The sequence below is a fragment of the Megalops cyprinoides genome, chromosome 10 (assembly GCF_013368585.1).
Source record: "Megalops cyprinoides isolate fMegCyp1 chromosome 10, fMegCyp1.pri, whole genome shotgun sequence".
Classification (NCBI taxonomy): Eukaryota; Metazoa; Chordata; class Actinopteri; order Elopiformes; family Megalopidae; genus Megalops; species Megalops cyprinoides.
The window spans coordinates 23,467,334-23,484,627 of NC_050592.1; the positions used below are offsets into that span (position 1 = coordinate 23,467,334).

Here is a 17,294-nt window from a genome sequence, read left to right on the forward strand (position 1 = left end):
AAACTGGCCGCACAGACTGCCTGCCCTCCTGCTTACTTGGAGTACGGTCCTGCTTTCACACAGACACAGTCCATCAGGTTACATTACACTGCATTCTGCACTTGGCCCTGATCCAGGCCAACTTACAGCTTCACACCCTACACATCCTGTGTCCCGTTTCAACAGCTGGATTTCACCTCGTTCAAGGGCGCGATCAGACAGTCCCACCTCGCCGAGGGAACTCGTGTGACCTCATGGCCTTGCCAAGCGAGGCGCCACTCCAAACGCACACAGCTGACCTATGGCTTCCTCCGGATGTGCAATACGAGCCCATCCTGTATTTCCGTGGCTCCGAGTGCACGCATATCGGAACATTTTCTCCTGTCAGATTAGGGGCCAGGGTTGAGAGGATACAGACACGGTGTCCCTTATTTTGAATGGGTCCTATGAATATTATGGCTGTCAAGGCAGAGAGAGGGGAAATAAAAAAAAAAGCTGCAATCACTCAAAATTTGACTCGCTTCAATAGCAAGGCATTCTGAAAGCGTTTGGCTCCAATGGGACAAAATGACCCAGCATAAACAGACCACATATTTGAATGAATAAAATGAATAAATAAAAAGAAATATGCCCCTCCAGTCCCTCTCACTCTCTCTCTGAGTCTTTACTCTCCGAGTAAACGAATGCACAGGTCAACCATCTCCTGGCAATTCGATTTCCCAATTTCACAGGCATTAGGGCTCGGGGCGGAACGCAATTTGACGGGTCACCATCCCCCTCTTTCCGAACCCTTCCGCTCTGACTGAAGAGATTGTTCCCTCCTTTACAATTACCCGTCGAGCGCAATGATGGCGAGTTATGACGGGTGGTGACTTTATTTCCAGGGGCTTCCGGGGGGAGACATAATCCGGCCGGATGCGTTCTGGAGCGGGTAACGCAACAAGTCATTTGGAAAGCTGTGGTGGGCAAAATAACCAATTACTCTGAGCAGGAGGATTAGGGCTCTTGTGATGAGCTGTCGGCTGTGGTGGATGCCCTGTGGAGATGTACGCTGCATTATTGGGACGTCTGCATCCGGCTCTAATGCCCTTTGTTAAGTGATGGGGATACGCGCATGTGTGTGTGTGTGTGTGTGTGTGTGTGGGTAAGGAGGAGGCAGGGGGTTGATTATGTGTGTGATTTAACTGAGCTCAGGAGGTTGGAGGTGGGGGGTGTGGGTTGACAGGATGTCATGAATATGGAAGCACAACTGTGAACGAGTGTGGCTTTCTCTCCCCACTCGCTCCGCATGGCTTGGTCCACATGTGCACACAGGTGACATGCTTGACTGGTGATTTCACAGGTTCCAGTGGGGTAAATGGCCACAGGCCCATGGGTCTAAAGACAAAACGGATAGGGTAGGCTGGTTATCACTGTCATCACTTCTCCTGAGCTGTGACTGGTCAGGCTGCATATCCACGGGATGGCACTCAGGTGAAGCAGGTCTCCCTGTTCTGGAAGAACCAAATGCCGTTCCAGTGTTTGTTCCTGGATGCAGGTGGACCTCAGTCATCTCTGTCTTCCTGTCCTTTAGCCAAACAAAAAGGTCTCACCATTCCACTGAGAGCAATATATAATGGAACAAATGTCACAGTCGCAGGGACACGGTCGCACTCAGACAACAAGAAGTAGGCCTCTGCAGAGCTGTGTCACTTCACACCAGCACACGGGACTTTCAGAGTTATTTTAGCAAAAGCATGTTAATCACCCCAGCTCAGCCCTTCTTTCTCTAAACAGCGGAAAACAGTGAGCGCTGCTCAGCTCAAGAGGGGGTGAATAATAGTGTTTGCTGCGGGCTGGATTTCAGTTCCATTTACTGCTGATAGGAGCACTTTGAGGTGAACGTGTATATCTCCAAGTCCCCTTGGAAGAGCTCGGTGGAATCCCACCATGCAGACTGCCTGCACCAAGGCCTTGATAATTTACTGAGGCAATTCTGAGGTCACAGCTCCTTGACATTATGCTAATTGAAGTTATACCCGGGGAGAAAACATTCAGGGGGCACCTAGGCTACTTTATGTTTATATTCACAACAACACAGGGCACAAAAAGAAAACCCCTAAATATGACATTTATACTCATGTGTCTCAGCATCCAGTGACACAATAGACACTTGCAGTGCCATATGGTAGTTAGGGGACTGGACCTTGAAGTCGGCTCCATGTTTGATTTCCAGGACCCTGTAGTTGTACCCATGAGCCAGTGAATATTTATCCTGGAGTGCTCCAGTACATATCCATCTGTATAAATGAAAACTATGTATAATGTAAGCTGAAATCAAAGCTCTTATTTATCATAACTGAGTATCTTATTAGTTACCCACATCCCCCTTTTCCTAATAATCCTTAAATGTGGTCATACAGCTGTTTCTTGTTCCACATGGAGTAATTCTGGTAAGAATGTGGACAGAGTTTAAACGGAGAAGTGACTAGACTGTCACCAGATTGTCACCAGATATTACCAGGTAATATGACAGAAGTGCAACTAGAGTATGACCGGAGTGCCACTGAAGTTTATCTAAAGCACAATAGAAGTATATCTACAGTGTGACAAGTGCATGACTGAAGCTTGACCAGGGTGTGACCGAAGTGTGATCACAACGTGATTGGAGTGTGCCTGCACTGTTACAGACAGACAAAAGAGTCAGTTCTGGCTGTCCTTTAAGGCCCTTGTAAAAAGAACACAAAGATCACAGACCAGCAGCAGATCACAGACTAGTTTATGACACAAAACACACAATCATACAGCTCCGTGACAGCTGTCTCCTTCAGCAGCCCACACCAGCTGCAGCCACTAAAACATGTCTGCGTTCCAAATGGCTCCATGGCCCAAATGTCTTCTCTTTATGCTGTCCATACACATGTGCAGGAAAACTTACAGCTCCAGTATAGAAAGACCATTTTTCATGTTCTCTGTAAAAGTATTAATTTAAAATGTCAGTTTCTCAGTTTTGAAAAAAGGTAAGCATAAAAAATGTTGATGTGCACCAGGATATTATGTGATGACAATGTTTGTTTTAGAGTGTACTTGTGGCTTAATTTTGCAATCAGGAGAAACTCACACTAGTATCAAACTGAAAAAAATTAGCTAGAAACACTAGAGTAAAATGATTAACTCAAGATCTGTCTGAACAGCTAGATGTATACAATTTCCCTCTGAACAAAAGTTCCAAAAATTGTGAATCTGAACCCACAACCTTTTGGTTTCCTGACTTGCATATACTGACCCTTAGGTCACGGTTTCACACAGTTACACTTAAATGAGCTGTGAATAACAGAGGCAAGATGCAGAGTCTGAGGTTTCTCTGAGCTGAGTTTTCCTACAGGGGGCTGGCAAAACCCCAGTGTGCTCCTTGTTGCGGTGAGCACCACTGTCGCCTTGGCTTTATGGCTTGTGTTCTAGTAGTTGCCATTTATTTCTCTTCTGTATCCAGTTCTGCAGATCTTATAACCAGTGTTTTCAGAGTCACCATAACAGTAAACACACGGATGAGCATGTTTGCGCGCACACACACACACACACACACAAATGCACACATCAATATACACACATAAGTGCATAAGCATGCATCAGCACATACGAACACACACACCCACACACACACACACACACACACACACACACACACACAGTCTGGAGTCCAAGGCAGCTTGCTTCCTTCACCAGATTCCAGTCCTCGCATGAGAGCAGATTCCCAGAAACCAGACACGCCTGGGTTACTTTGTTACACAGCTGCCATCATTATATTGGACAGCATCAGCACCTTGGTTTACCGCGCCTGTGTAATTACCAGGGCCCGGGCCTATTCCAATGACTCCGCTGCGGCCACCAGCATCTGCACGTATTCCTGACGTCAGCTGGAAGGGCCCGCTCACAGGCTCGCTCACAGGCCCGGGGGGCACACCCCCGTGCTTGCTCTATCCTCCCAGCTGTTTTGCTTTGCACTCCCAGGAATACCCCGTGAAATTAAAAGCAAAAAAGAAAGAAAAAAAAACAATGAGAAGAGGAGGGGAGCATAATTAATATGATTTTTGGCACTTGAGCCTTGAATTGGGGGTGGGTGCTACATTTTAAACGGAGGCCTGAGCCTGTAGCTCGCTCGGCGGTGGGAGGCTGGGGGGCTCACGGCAGGCGCCCCATGTCAAGGCTAACTCATTCTGGCATTTATATATTTCTGTGAAATTAGAGCTTTCACCCCTGTATGAGACCAGGGCAATCAGGCAGGCTGCTTGTGTTGATGGAACAGAATTTGGTAAGGGGCTGATGACCTTTGCTGCTTCTTTGAAGTGTTACACACCACTCCCCTGTTAGTGCATAATCTTTTGCTAATATCTTTGCACCGCATTGTTGGGTACGTTCAAACCACGTGACCTTGTGTTGCCTGAAGGATATACAGCAACTATGACAGTCATGTGAAACGCTAAGGGCGAAGGCACCTGCCATGCAAATCAGATTAGTTAATGCAAATAAATAGCTACGATTCTCACTTTCAGCATTTCTCCACTTTAAATGGAAGCTTGAGAAAGTCCACATTATTGCCTGGTTTTTTACAGAGATAAGGAAAACAAACACATAAATACACACACTAACGTGCACAGCTGGTACATCCTGTGAGCATCCTAACAGGGCAGCCCAAATCCTTGGACGATCACACCCGCCAGCCAAAGCCGAGGTTGAGCGCATGCCCTACAGAGGGCAAAGCGTGGCCGCCTAGTGTCGACTGTGATTGTGGCGCCCGCGTAAGCGCGTGCGCGCACAGCGATTGATCCGTCCTCATTCCCCAGTCAAACGCGGACAGCAACACCGCTCTGCAGTCCGCTCAAGTCTCGCTGCAGCTGAGGAGCGAGGGAAAAAAAATCAATGCCAAGCTATTCCTGAGTTTAAAACTTTGATATCAATACTCCTTTTCTCAAGGTGTAATGCATTACTGTAGCAGAGGGCTCTGTATATTTATCCATCTTTAGACGTCTGGGGCTTTTCAATGAGTTATGTGTCAGGGTGCATCTCTATCTCATTTTGTTTGTCACAACGCTTTGCTGAAAAGAGAGGCTTTCGTGTATTTGTTTTCTATCCATGGCGGGTGGGCAGGACTCAAATGACAGCCTATCTCTTCAACAGCTGCAAAACTCGAATTGCCCCTGAAAATGACGCTTGGGCGAATAATGATTCCGAGCTCCAGACAGCATCTTTGGCAGACAGATCCTGAATACAGTACCCGAAGGCAGCACCACTGCAGCGAGGGGGCCATCCATCATGCACCTGTCTTCTCATCTCGACACCGAGCCGTGTGCCACACGTCACAAGCCATATCAGTGGGGCTCCCGTCAGGGGTCCGCTCACCCAGCCATCAGCGCAAGGAAGAGAAGGCGGGGCTTCGTTTCCATGGTGTGTGTACAAGGGGAAGCATGGTGACCCCTTTCTACTGATGCATCTCACAGGACTCTGAGGGCCTTGGCATCAAATAATTTACGGTGATGGAATGGAAACAGAACAGAACAGTACATCACATGACTCCCTTCCACACACACACACACACACACACACACACAAACATTCTGCCAAGACTCCCTAGAATGCCAGAGGGGCTAAATGCCCATCTGTTTTTTTTCTTGGAAAAAAAAGAGGGGGGCATTGACTGGGCACATGTGGAGACCCCAGGCAGCTGTGTAACAAAGTAACAGCAAACACCTGATAGCAAAGGACGCTGTGGCAGTCCCCATGCGCGACTCTCTCTCACATACAAAAACACTCTCACACACACTCAGAAAGACAGTCTCAGATGTGCTCTCTCAGACACACACACAAGCACACACAGCCGGGGACATGCAATAAATCTGAGGGACCCTGGAGCCGAGCCGCAGCGCAGCCGCTGAGAGACGTGAAAGCTGTCAGGGAGGGATTGATGAAGACGTGGCTTTGCATGGCAGAAGAAAGGACTCTGGCTGAGACTGAACATTAGGCTTTCACTTGCATTTCCAAATAACATGGCTTTTCTCAAAGAACTTAAATACACAAATGCCACTATATTGAAAGATCTTTGTTTGAAATTGGTGATCTCAACACAGCAGCAGCAGTAATTGAAATGAAACTGGACTGAAATCGTGAACTATAAAAAACAAAGAGTCAATTTAGCAGCACAGATCCTTGGAGCACTGCTTGTATCTCAAATGCCATTTACAAAAAGGCTTTGTCACTTTGTCACTGGGTTTAAGCAGATTACAGAACAAGCTGAGAAGGTAATGCCAAGGTAAATGACTGTTCGCCTAATAATAACCTTTTCAAATCATGTTCCTCTCAAATTCCTACACCTAAAGAGCATAAGACCCAAAACCAGCCTATGCTGCTGTTGTTTACATGTTTTCAGATGTTGCTTTATTCTCTTATTTATTCATTCATTTACATTTGCCATTTATAGTGACACCTTATTCAGCGCAGCGTATGTCTGCACTTCCCACCTTGACCAGGGGGTGGAGCTGTGCTCTGCTCTGAGCATGAGAAACAGAGGGTCTTTCCCACAGGGTACACAGGAAGACCTCTGGTACTCGCCCAGGTGCTTCCTGGCTCTCCCGCGGTGCTCCTCCCACTCTAAAAACGACATCCATCAAGCCCTAACAGGCTGCTGTCAGTCAGCTCCTCATTCACTCCCTTCCACTCTCCCAGCCCACGTCTGGGGAGCAGTGAACGTGTGTATAACAATTTATCACTGATGGGTTCAGTCAAACTGATGTATTGCATATATTAGCCACGTTGCTATGATACTTGCGTTGATAACAAGGTTAGTGAAATATTGGACATCCATTCCACTAACTGTGTAGCCTTGTGCACCATGACGACGGGGCCAAATGTTTGCCGGTTTTCCCACGGCTCCTAAAATAAGTCCAGACCCATCCAAGACCAACCTCTGTATTCTATGTGCACGTATGCATGCGTGCACACACACATGAAGGCATGTATGCACACACACAAACACTCAGGCATATTCACGCACACATGCATACCCTCCCTCACCCGCACACACACACACACACACGCGCAGGGGCAGAGTGGTGACTTTGACAAGGTTACGCAGCAGGATGTGTGAGGCTCATTCTGCGCCGGGCTGTGAGTGATGCGCTGGAGGAGGAGAGCAGCAGCGCCTCGCCCAAATAAATCACCCCGACGCACCGGGGAACAAGTCTGCATTTGTCATCATTCAGCGACCGGCTATATTTAGCAGGTAAACAACGTCAAGATTCCCACAGGCAACTGAAAAGAGACACAACGTCTCAGCGAGCCCTGCATTTACCACAGGGGAACAAGAGCTTATCAGGACTCACAGTTAAACACAAAGGAATTAATGACAGGACTTACACTACAGATATATTCCCACCCCCGCTGATTGATTAGGACTTTAAAAAGTATGCGAGCAATGCTTTAATATATGAAGTGGTCTAAGGAAGAGGATCCTACCTTATGAACATGCCAACAGGTCTACTGAAAAGCCTGTAGTTTCCTATATAGGTGGGAGTGAGGCTGCAAAAATCCCATGATGGGCGGGGCTATCATGAGCTGTCAATCAATAATGTGTCAGTCAAACCAGTCAAAGCTGGTTTGAATTGGAAAGTCATTGATAAAACATGATGGCTACATGAAGCCCCATTACATTTCCTGATCCTGATCCTAAGATAAGAATTGAACAGGCACTCTTCCATGGCTGTGACTTAACTGGCCTTTTCAAAATCTAGTGGCGAGACATTGTTACTGTTGTTCACTGCCGGGAGAGTTGCTCACGCAATTGATGAGTGTGTGAGAAGGACAACTGTTTGGAAGGCTCCTTCCTGCAGTCAAACTGGCCTTTCCTCATCTTTTTGAGGGAGACTTCTGCTCCTGAAAACCTGCAGAAGTCTACTGGTGTGCAAACGTGGAACTGAGCGTGACTGGCATAATCTTGGAGGCTTTGGCCTTGCCATCAGCCAGGGCAAGAGAGACAGAAAAATCATTCTTTGGCAATATCATCATAAATGAGTGAAAGATTGACTTTACTGTCAGGGGCCTGCTGTGAAACCTAGTGCTAAAAGGACACAGAAGTGGTTTTATATTACTGAGAAATGACATTTACAGGGCTCCCTCCACCCTTTAATTTACCAGATTCAGTCTCTGTAGACCCTGCAAGCTCCATGTCCCTGATTTACCCTTACAATTACACCCTACAGGTCCGGCCAACGTACTTCAATGCCGGCCAATGTACTTCAGTGTAGTATCCTTTTGCAAATAGGCCAAGTTCTACAGCAAATTGGATTGTCTCGTTAAGCATTTTTTAAAATTATCTTAACACTCCTATTCATTTCCATAGCTTATGAACTGGCTGTGACTGTGGCTGTGAGCCGTCCCTAACTCACCCCTCACTAAACAGCTTCACGTGGCCCTACTGTATTTCAGCACACCTGAGGTGAAGGCAATAAGCTGCCTTCTCTGTGTGCTGAAGCTCATGTCTGAACATTGCTACTTAACAGAGATGAAGTCCTCTGCCACTAAAGAAAATAACTCTTTCTATATTTAGCTGTACAGATTCTGCACTGACTTCTCATGGCCAATAACCTCTGGCTGAACATCTGCTTCCACTGCAGCTACTGATAGTCTCTTCGTAGGACAAAGGGAGCTGCAGACAGGCAGTGTGTGGTGTGGCCACAACATCAAGGTATTCGCACAGTAGTGAGCAAGTGCTGGATGATTACACTGGCCATGGCTGACACTAACCTGCCCTCCCCGAACACTTCCAGACCCTACCCCCCCCCCAAAGCAAAGAGGAAAATGTCACACTTACCAGGGACGCCTGGTGGAGTTTTCAGATACTTCCCATTAAAATGCTGAATCACAACTTCACATTTTTCAGTGGACTCCATTCTGAAGAGAAGAGAGCTCCTGTTAGAGTGTGGTCAGTCACAGTGCATGTCACTGAAAGTGTGTGTGTGAGAAAGTGATATTGTGTGTGAGAGTCTTTGTGTGTGTGTGTGTGTGTGTATGTGTGTGTGTGTTTGAGGAGAAAGTGAGGGAGACAGAAAGAGGGAATAGAGGGATGGGAGGGAGGTTGAGTTGACCTGATACCTTAATGCAGTAAATGCTTTGGCAACACTGGATAACTCCTAGCATACTAATTAAGGCAGTTTGAGTCCTCTGAACCCTTTGAGACAGAGGAAGACAGAAAGACAGAGAGAGAGGAATGGGGAAAGCAGGGAAGAGTGGGATAGGGGGAGAAGGAGAAGTTAAACAGTTAACGGGGATTGGAGTCAGGCTCTTTCCAGGTAAACACACTCACATACAGAGTATCGGGTCTCTCCCTTGGCCTCAGACTGCAGTGTATGCAGACAGGAGGGGGGTCCTGCTGGCAGAGGCCCTCATTGGGCAGGCTCTGAAAGGAGGGCCAGGCCCTCTCCATTGTGAGGCCTGATACAGGCTCATTCACCAGCCCGTCTGTCCTGGCCCGGGTTCAATGGCTCCCTCATGTCCGGAGAGAAAGGGGCCCTGATTATCTGTCTGTTGGGATTTCACAGCGTACGGCCTTGAAAGGCCGGGCACGCGTGTGCTGAAGAGACCTAATCTCCATCACGCGTCGCCTGTAAGCGAGACGCTCCCCTTTTCTTCTCCTCTTTTGCACTTGTCCAAAGAGAAGAGGCCCAGTGCAAGTCCACGAACTCCCACCTCCCTCTCCTCTTTCCCTCCAGTTCCCCAAGCCTCTTTTGCACTTTCTCTGTCTCCGTCTCTCTTTTTCCCTGCCTCTCCCTCTCCCCCTCTTTCTTTGTCTTTCACTTTCTCTCATCCTCAATTTGATTAAATTCCAATTCAAAGGCAATCAAAAGGCAGGCATTACCAGAGCACAAAATGAAAACAATCAATGATGGGGGTACGATGGTAACAGCGATAGCAATGGCAATGTTAATTACAGGAACACCAGTAATAACAGCAACTCTCTCTGTCTGTGTTCCTCTTACTGAATCTGTCTCTTTTTATCTTTCCCTCCTGACCAATCTCTTTCAAAGAGAGTACAAGCCCCCTCCCCTACCACGGCCAGCCGTCATGTAATAACTTAAGGCCAGAGGATGGAGAGGCAGGCCTGCTCCGAGGAATAATCCTTAATGACATTAGGCAGTCTTGTCCGAAATAATTAGCCGCCCGACGGCCGTAATGGAGCCTGATAACAATAATGGGGGGGTGCAGAAACACTTAGGGTAGTTTACCCTCTCTAACACCCCCTCTCTCCCTGAACATCTGTCAGCTCGCTGGCCCTGCTCCGCACTCAATTACCTCCTCTCCCCACTGGCCAGTTCTGAACAGGTGGCCGTGAGCCGCCAGCATCACCACTCCACCGTCCAGCGCTCCTGTGAGCGAGTGCTCCGTCCCTTCAATTCACCGCCTTAATTTTACCCACAAACCAACTGGGCTCTGGGATGGAGACTGCTTGCTGATAACACTGCTCTCTTTAGTCTGTGCGGTCCCAAAAACTTTAACATAGAACGCTCCATTTGTATATTACAAACTCATCCTCTCCATCTCAGTTGTCATGATGGATTTGCATTTGGCTCATAATTTTTCAATTTCTTCTATATACAATCACGTTCTATTCTCTGCACCCTACAGAGAGTGCGGCACTGCCACCCCGTGTGTACCCTACACACGCCGGTTTGATCCCCAGCTGGGACACTGGTACTTAACCCACAACTGCCTCAGTAAATATCCAGCTGCATAAATGGATAACATTGTAAAGAACTGTAACCTATGTAAGTTGCTCTAGGTAAGAGCATCTGCTAAATAATCTAATGTAATGTAATATAATGTAATGAAATGTACAGGATGGTGCTACAGAGAAGGTGCACTTCTTTGAAGGCTAAAAGAAAAAAATGCAGGATGCTGATACACTCTGAATGGTACCTGTATTCTCTGACAGTGTGCTATAATACTGGTGCATCCAATCAACACTTTGTATAATAGCTGTATTGGTTAAGCATTAAACATTATTAACATTTACTACGGATGGGAGCCCAAAGGTAGCTCCCACACAGCGGTAACGGATGAGTTTGGAGTGATGGCGTAAATGTTGTCACAGCGCTGCAGTAACGCTGCTGCGATGTTGTAGTGATCACACGTGTTGGTCACGCGTACCTGGCGAAGCCCACCCCCCGGCTGACGCCGTTGGCATCCCGCAGTATCCGCGTGGAGATGACGTGGCCGAACGGCTTCAGCATGTTCTCCAGCTCCTGCTCGTCCATGGACACCGGCAGGTTGGAGATGTACAGGTTTGTGGGGTCCTGCTCCTGTTGCTGTGTGGGAAGATGAGAGAGGCGAAACACAGGAGGGGCCGTTACTGAGTGTTCCTGTATCACCAGCAGTGTAATATACAGAGTAATAGTGTAATACAGGGTAATATACGTAATGAGCAGTGATATCAAGGCCTTAAGGGATTCAGCCCTTAAGCGATGGTGACATTGAGAGTGAGACTTGTTGACACCCTACACAGGCGGAGCCATAATGTTTTTTCACTGACCCACTGATTTTAACAAATAATAATATTCTGATATGGACAGCAAAGTCTGTGACTGATTCATGCGAGCCAGTGACCGATAGCACTTGATAGGTACAGTCATTATGGGACTCACCTACTACTGATACATTATCAGGGGCCTAAAGCTCCTGGTCCTGGAGGGCCATTCACACAAGCAATCCACCACTAATAGTGTAAAAATGATTTTTTTTACTGGTTACTGCCCTTGCTCCTAGGGTATTGCATTTTGCTTGGTGCTGCAAGCCAGACTGACTATCCACATCCAAAGAGTTCAGGCTGAGAACTGTATATATTGTTATATTAAGATACTTAATGAACATTTTCTATATTGTTCACTGTGAATATGATTATTGAACACTATATGTATGGTATATTGTATGGTACAGTATATTACTGTGTTTGTCTCCACAATCTTATATGCTAGCAAATGCCTAGCAAATACCATGATGAATTTCCCATTTGGGGGCAATGACAGTACTGCACAGGCACAAGCTTGTTTACTGCCCATGCAGAGGCCGAGGAAGAAAATGGCACACGAGGGAAGATAATGAGTGCTTTTACTCAGCAGTGGAAAAAAAAACACAGTGCATTGATAACATCGATGCACCCAGGAATAATTACCGACCAGGAGTGTACGCACTGTGGACTCTGCTCACAGAGAGCGCAATGCTAAATAATTACCAGAAAAAGTTTCAATGCCTCGTTTATCACTGTTATCACAGTGAGGGCGACTGGAGCGGAATAGCCGTGACATCTTGGGAATAATTGCGCCCGTATACAATCTCGGTAGGCCAAGCACTTTTTATTGTAACTGGAAGATCTTTAATAACAGTTTGGCTCCGTTAAGGCCTGCCGTAATCATTAGAATAAGTGAAGCAGGGCCATTACAGGGTCTGGCCAGTCAGGGTGTCTGTGTCGCGGCACAGCAAACGTCATTATCTGTGCGACGCCGCGTCTCTCTGTCGACTGGCCTCTGTGCTGCAGCCTGGTCTGTTTGTGCAGTGCGGGCCTTTGACAGAGATCTATATGGACTCATACAGGCCTGGCCCTGAAGCAGCTGGAGTGTATCGCAGGTCACCCTCCAAATGGAGGAGTTATGCCCCTGAGAAGGCCTCATACCCACAGATTTCTTAACATAACTTTTGCTGCCTGAGCAGCAGAGACAGAAGAGTGGAGTGTGCTGTAAATACTGGAGTGGCGTGAGAGAGCTGGGCTCCAATCCAGCTTCTGTCACTCTCTGCCAGACAGCCAGGGGAGAGCCCTGTGAGCGGAGCGCGGCCCGCCCCGGGGGGCGGAGAACGGGCGGAGGGGAGCTGGGGCGGTGGGTGGCGGTTGGCCAGGTGAGCAGATCGCCGGACCCGAAGCACGCGGGCGTGTCCCCCTTTCCAGGGTTGCCGGACAGCTGGGCGGTGTGCTCCGCCCGCGGGTCCTCGTCTGGCAGGGCTCCGCGTTCTGGGCGGGGAGCTGCGATGGGCTCCGCTGTAGCGTCTCTGAGGGATCAGTGGTTCCAAACACCAAGAAAGCGACCGCGGTGTGCCAACCCCCCCCGCCGCTCAAATTTTCCCTCCTGTATGTTCTCTGCTCTCAGCTGGGGACAGGCCACCAAGCCAAGGCAACAGAGGAAGTGGCTCACAGATGGCTCCCAAGCCACAGAAACAGATAGACACAGCGGCCATGGACGGAAAAGGATGAGATGGCTGTGACCACAGAATCATCACACAGCATCTATAGAGGGGATGCTGACCGCCATCCTGTCCGTCCCTTGCTCTCTCTCTCGGGTACACTCCCTGTACTGTACAACTGTGCCCTGGAACCAGACTGCCTCTCCCCTCTCGGAGGGAGAGGCACCAGCTCAGCACATTCCCTCTGCACACATCGCAGCTCGTCCGAGCTCAGAGAGGCCACAGAACAGTGGTCCTGAGGCGCAGTCATAACTGCGCCGACACACGCACAGGTCCACCGCAGGGACAGGAAGCAGCGCTGCCAGGGACAGCGTGCCAGGGCGTGTTCCCTTTCTCCTTGACGACCGACGCGATGAGAGACGGGTCCGAGATCAAAGCGGCACGGTCACGGCATTGCGTGAGGCGCGATCGTGTTCGGACGCCTCGCCTGTCTACTGCCCGCGGCCGCGGCAGCATTTGCCACGACCGCACAAAGGATTCCCCAAATCGGGCTCAGAGGCCAAAGCGGGAGATAGGAAACGAATGCAGACAGTAGACAGAGGGAGGCGGGGAGTGGGCTGCCATGGTTTCCATTACTCGGCAGCTGGATTCCATCCCTTCATAAACGCTCCCTCTCCCTCTCTCTCCCCGGCTTGTGCTTGGCAGAGTGGGGCGAGCGAACCCATAATTGAAATAAAAGAGAGCGGGAGACCCGTGCGCCCGCCCGCTCTCCGCAGAGCCGGAGAGGAAGGTTAATGGAAAGTCGGCTCTTAATGGCGGGAATTAGCGCGGCTCGCTGCGGGGAAGCGGGGAGCCTTCAGCCCTGTGTCTCCTCTTCCTCCTCCAGCTTCTGTCTAAGTGACGGATGGAGCTCATCGGAAAAGCCGAAGGGCTTTGCCGATTATTTAATATTTCAGCAGAGTTTTGGTTCTCTGCTGCTACGCCGTGTCAATAACTTTAACCAGAGAGAGTGGGAGAGAGTAATACGGAGTGATGGATGCCCACACTGTGGTTAATGAGCACGTTGACGCATTCTTTAAACGTCTCCAGCTTGTTAAAGGCTGGGGTGGTAAAAAGCTCACCCCCTCCACTGAGGGAGACAGCGCTCTGGATTGATATGATTAACAGAGAAACAGCAGCGCTTTTATGGTGTATGAAACGATACACTGTATTTAACAGCACAGATGCTCCTGACATTCTCTCTCTCCTCCCTCTCTTTCCCCCCTCTCTCTTTCTTCTTTTCGCCTGTGCTCTCTCCTTGCTCTCTGTCCTTCCTCTCCCCCTCTCTCTCCTCTCTCTCCCTCACTGTCTGCATCTCACCCCCACCCCCCCGTTTCCCTGTGAGAGTCGCTGCATGGGAACAGGATTACAGCCAGCTCTAAAAGGTGGATTTCACTGGCTATTAAAAATGACAGTGCTCCGCTCGAGTGGCTGTGTTTCAAAAGCGAACGACCGGGGTCATTCCCGGGGCCTGGCAACGAACAACTCCTTCAGCTCTCTGCCAACCCCTACCTCTCCCCCAATCTCTGTAAGACAGAGACCCTGCAGAACGCCACCTCCGCCCATCTCCAGCTCTTTCTGCACCGCTGTGTAGGCTTAACCTTTGGCCTCTGCGGGGACAAACACTTCAGCACACCTCTTACTGCCATGCACCGCAGAACGTAACCTGTCTACAGATGAGACAGGTTGAAATGATATGAAATGATAGTTGTACGAAAGAAAGTTCACTTAAGGTACTAATTTGCAGAGTACGTTAAGTTTTGTATTCACTGAAGGGCCTGCGTATACTGAAAGTATCGTAGGCACTGTAGGTACTTAATATCGTTGTACATGTTGAGACTGAGAGATTATGCAATTTGTGTCTGCCCAGCCGTAATTATGTGCTTTTGCCTGCATGTGTGTGTGTGTGTATTTTACACTGTGACTATGGACTAAGGCTCAGCTCCTAGGGTTTACATGTGACAAGTCAGACACAAAATGAGGCACTTTCAGCCAGCAGCATCTTTGATTTTCCTTCTGAGGCAGCTCTGGAGGCAGACGGATCAGGGGCCCTCTGAAGCTCCACTGACCCAAATGTACTGGACACCTTCCCTATACCTTGTGGCCAGCCCGCTGTGACATCACAGCAGTCCAGCTCAGAATGGGGATGCAGGGAATTACCAATGCGTTCAACAAGCTGTTTAATAACAATCCACAGCCACCCTGCTGCGACACACCACTGGCATGTTTCATTCTGGCACCCACCCTGCCCGACAATGCTGCGAGAACGAGGCTTCCCCAACGGCAAAAAAGGAGGTACAATCAATACTGACCCAATCTTCATTGGGAAGCTTTTTCCACTCACAGCAAACAGCACTCCACATACAGATATGGGATACACAGGATGATAACCCAAACAGGTGGCGCTAGGTGGAGACCTGCTATCAATGACCTTTTGAGTGGTTCATACAAAACAGCACACGACAGCTCTTCCCATTATGAGGTTCATTCACCATAACTGGATCCCATTGCTGCTGGGTCCATAGGGGATCATACATGTAGTCTCTTTTCAGTGGTCCTTGGGCTCCCTGTAGAGCTGTGATGTAAACAGTCAATGTAAACTCGTGTTTTCTATTAAGGGGACGATGGAATCGGGTGGACCCTGAGGATTTGAACAACACTGCAAAACAGGTACTTTACTGGAGCGATTGCAATCAAGGAAAACAAACAAGGGCTGAACAGCCCACAGGGGACAGCCAGCACAATGGCGGAACAATGCAAGAGACATGAAGCAGATCACCTGATCAAATAAAGAGCTGTCCTTTTAGTGTCCGCCATCAAAAAAAAAATCTCCCTCCATCCCATCAAAAAATAGCTTTGCCTTCATGGACCTTAAAACTAGGCTGGAGCTATTGCGTGTTATGAGTGACTCACTGATTTTGTCCAATAGTAATATTTTTAAGATGGAGAGCTGAGTCTTTTGATTGGCTCATCCCCTTAAAGCATTATGACTGGCTTTAAGGTTGGTGGGATGTGATTGTAGAAGTACATGATAGCTCCACTCATGAGATTCCCAAAGAGTTCCCATCAGTAACCAAAATGTGAGAGCATTTGTGTAGCTCTGCAGCAACCTCAGAAGTCATGTTAAGGGGCCTTTATGTGATAGGTTAAGAGCCTGATTACCCAAATACTCTGCACTCAGCCCCTCCTCTGCTCAGTTATGAGAGCAACTCTGTCACATTTGGCTGTGGGTCAACCAATCTATGGACTTTCCTGAGCCTGCTGGAGTGAGCAGCAGAAATGCCCATGAAATCTAATAGTGCATTTGGCCGCAGGGCATAGCTGTTCCCTGTTCTGCCACAAATACATCCTGCACATAAATCACAATGCAAGATCAAGAAACAGTATGGGGGGGTTTGGCAAGTGTCTTTACTGTGTGCAGGTGGTGAGAGGACTGCAGTGCTCACAGATCAGACGTTACACCTTAACACACTACATCCTGAGTCACTTCTTAAGATCACTGACCAGACATTATAACTTGACACACTATGTCCTAGGTAATTTCCTGAGCTCACAGATCAGACAATTACACCTTAACATGCCCGGTTCTTAATATACTCATTTCCCATGGAACCTGTTGCGGTAGATGAGTACTAGGTTTAGTACAGGTATGGCAAACATTTGTGAGCTGGTGCTAAAATTTTGCCTAACTGTACTTTCTTACATGAAATGTAGAAAATGAGGATGAGAGAAACTACCTGCACATAAACCTTAGAGTTGTAATTACAAGCTATTACAAATAATCAGCAAACATGTTTTGAAGCTAGTAAGAAATAGTGGTTTAACTTTAGTGACAGAGACAGAACACTCTCACTGATTAATAATCTCTGGATAGCAGAGGCATAAAAACACGTTTTAGTGTAGAGCGCAGAGCTGGGTTGTCTTTGTTTCCAGAGATGTATTCTCTGCACACGGCGCTGGGATGCAGGCCTCATTGGGCTGGCAGGGCTCCTGCATGGGGCCCTCAACAGGAGAGTGCTGGGAACAGCTTGTGAGATCACACTCTTCTCCTCACACACACGCACACAGACACAGACGTA

The 17,294-nt window shown here is 48.3% G+C and overlaps 1 protein-coding gene across 2 annotated transcripts in view; it reads right to left on the bottom strand.

Annotated features, from left to right (window-relative positions):
* rbms3 (RNA binding motif, single stranded interacting protein) overlaps nt 1-17,294 on the bottom strand; it is a 142,096-nt gene that overhangs the window by 45,893 nt on the left and 78,909 nt on the right. For both annotated transcript variants that reach the window (XM_036538651.1, XM_036538652.1), the window contains exons 4-5: nt 11,155-11,312; nt 8,822-8,901 (exon numbers count right to left, since the gene is read on the bottom strand). In XM_036538651.1, the coding sequence (XP_036394544.1) occupies nt 8,822-8,901; nt 11,155-11,312 (238 nt within the window). The remainder of the gene's footprint in view (nt 1-8,821; nt 8,902-11,154; nt 11,313-17,294) is intronic.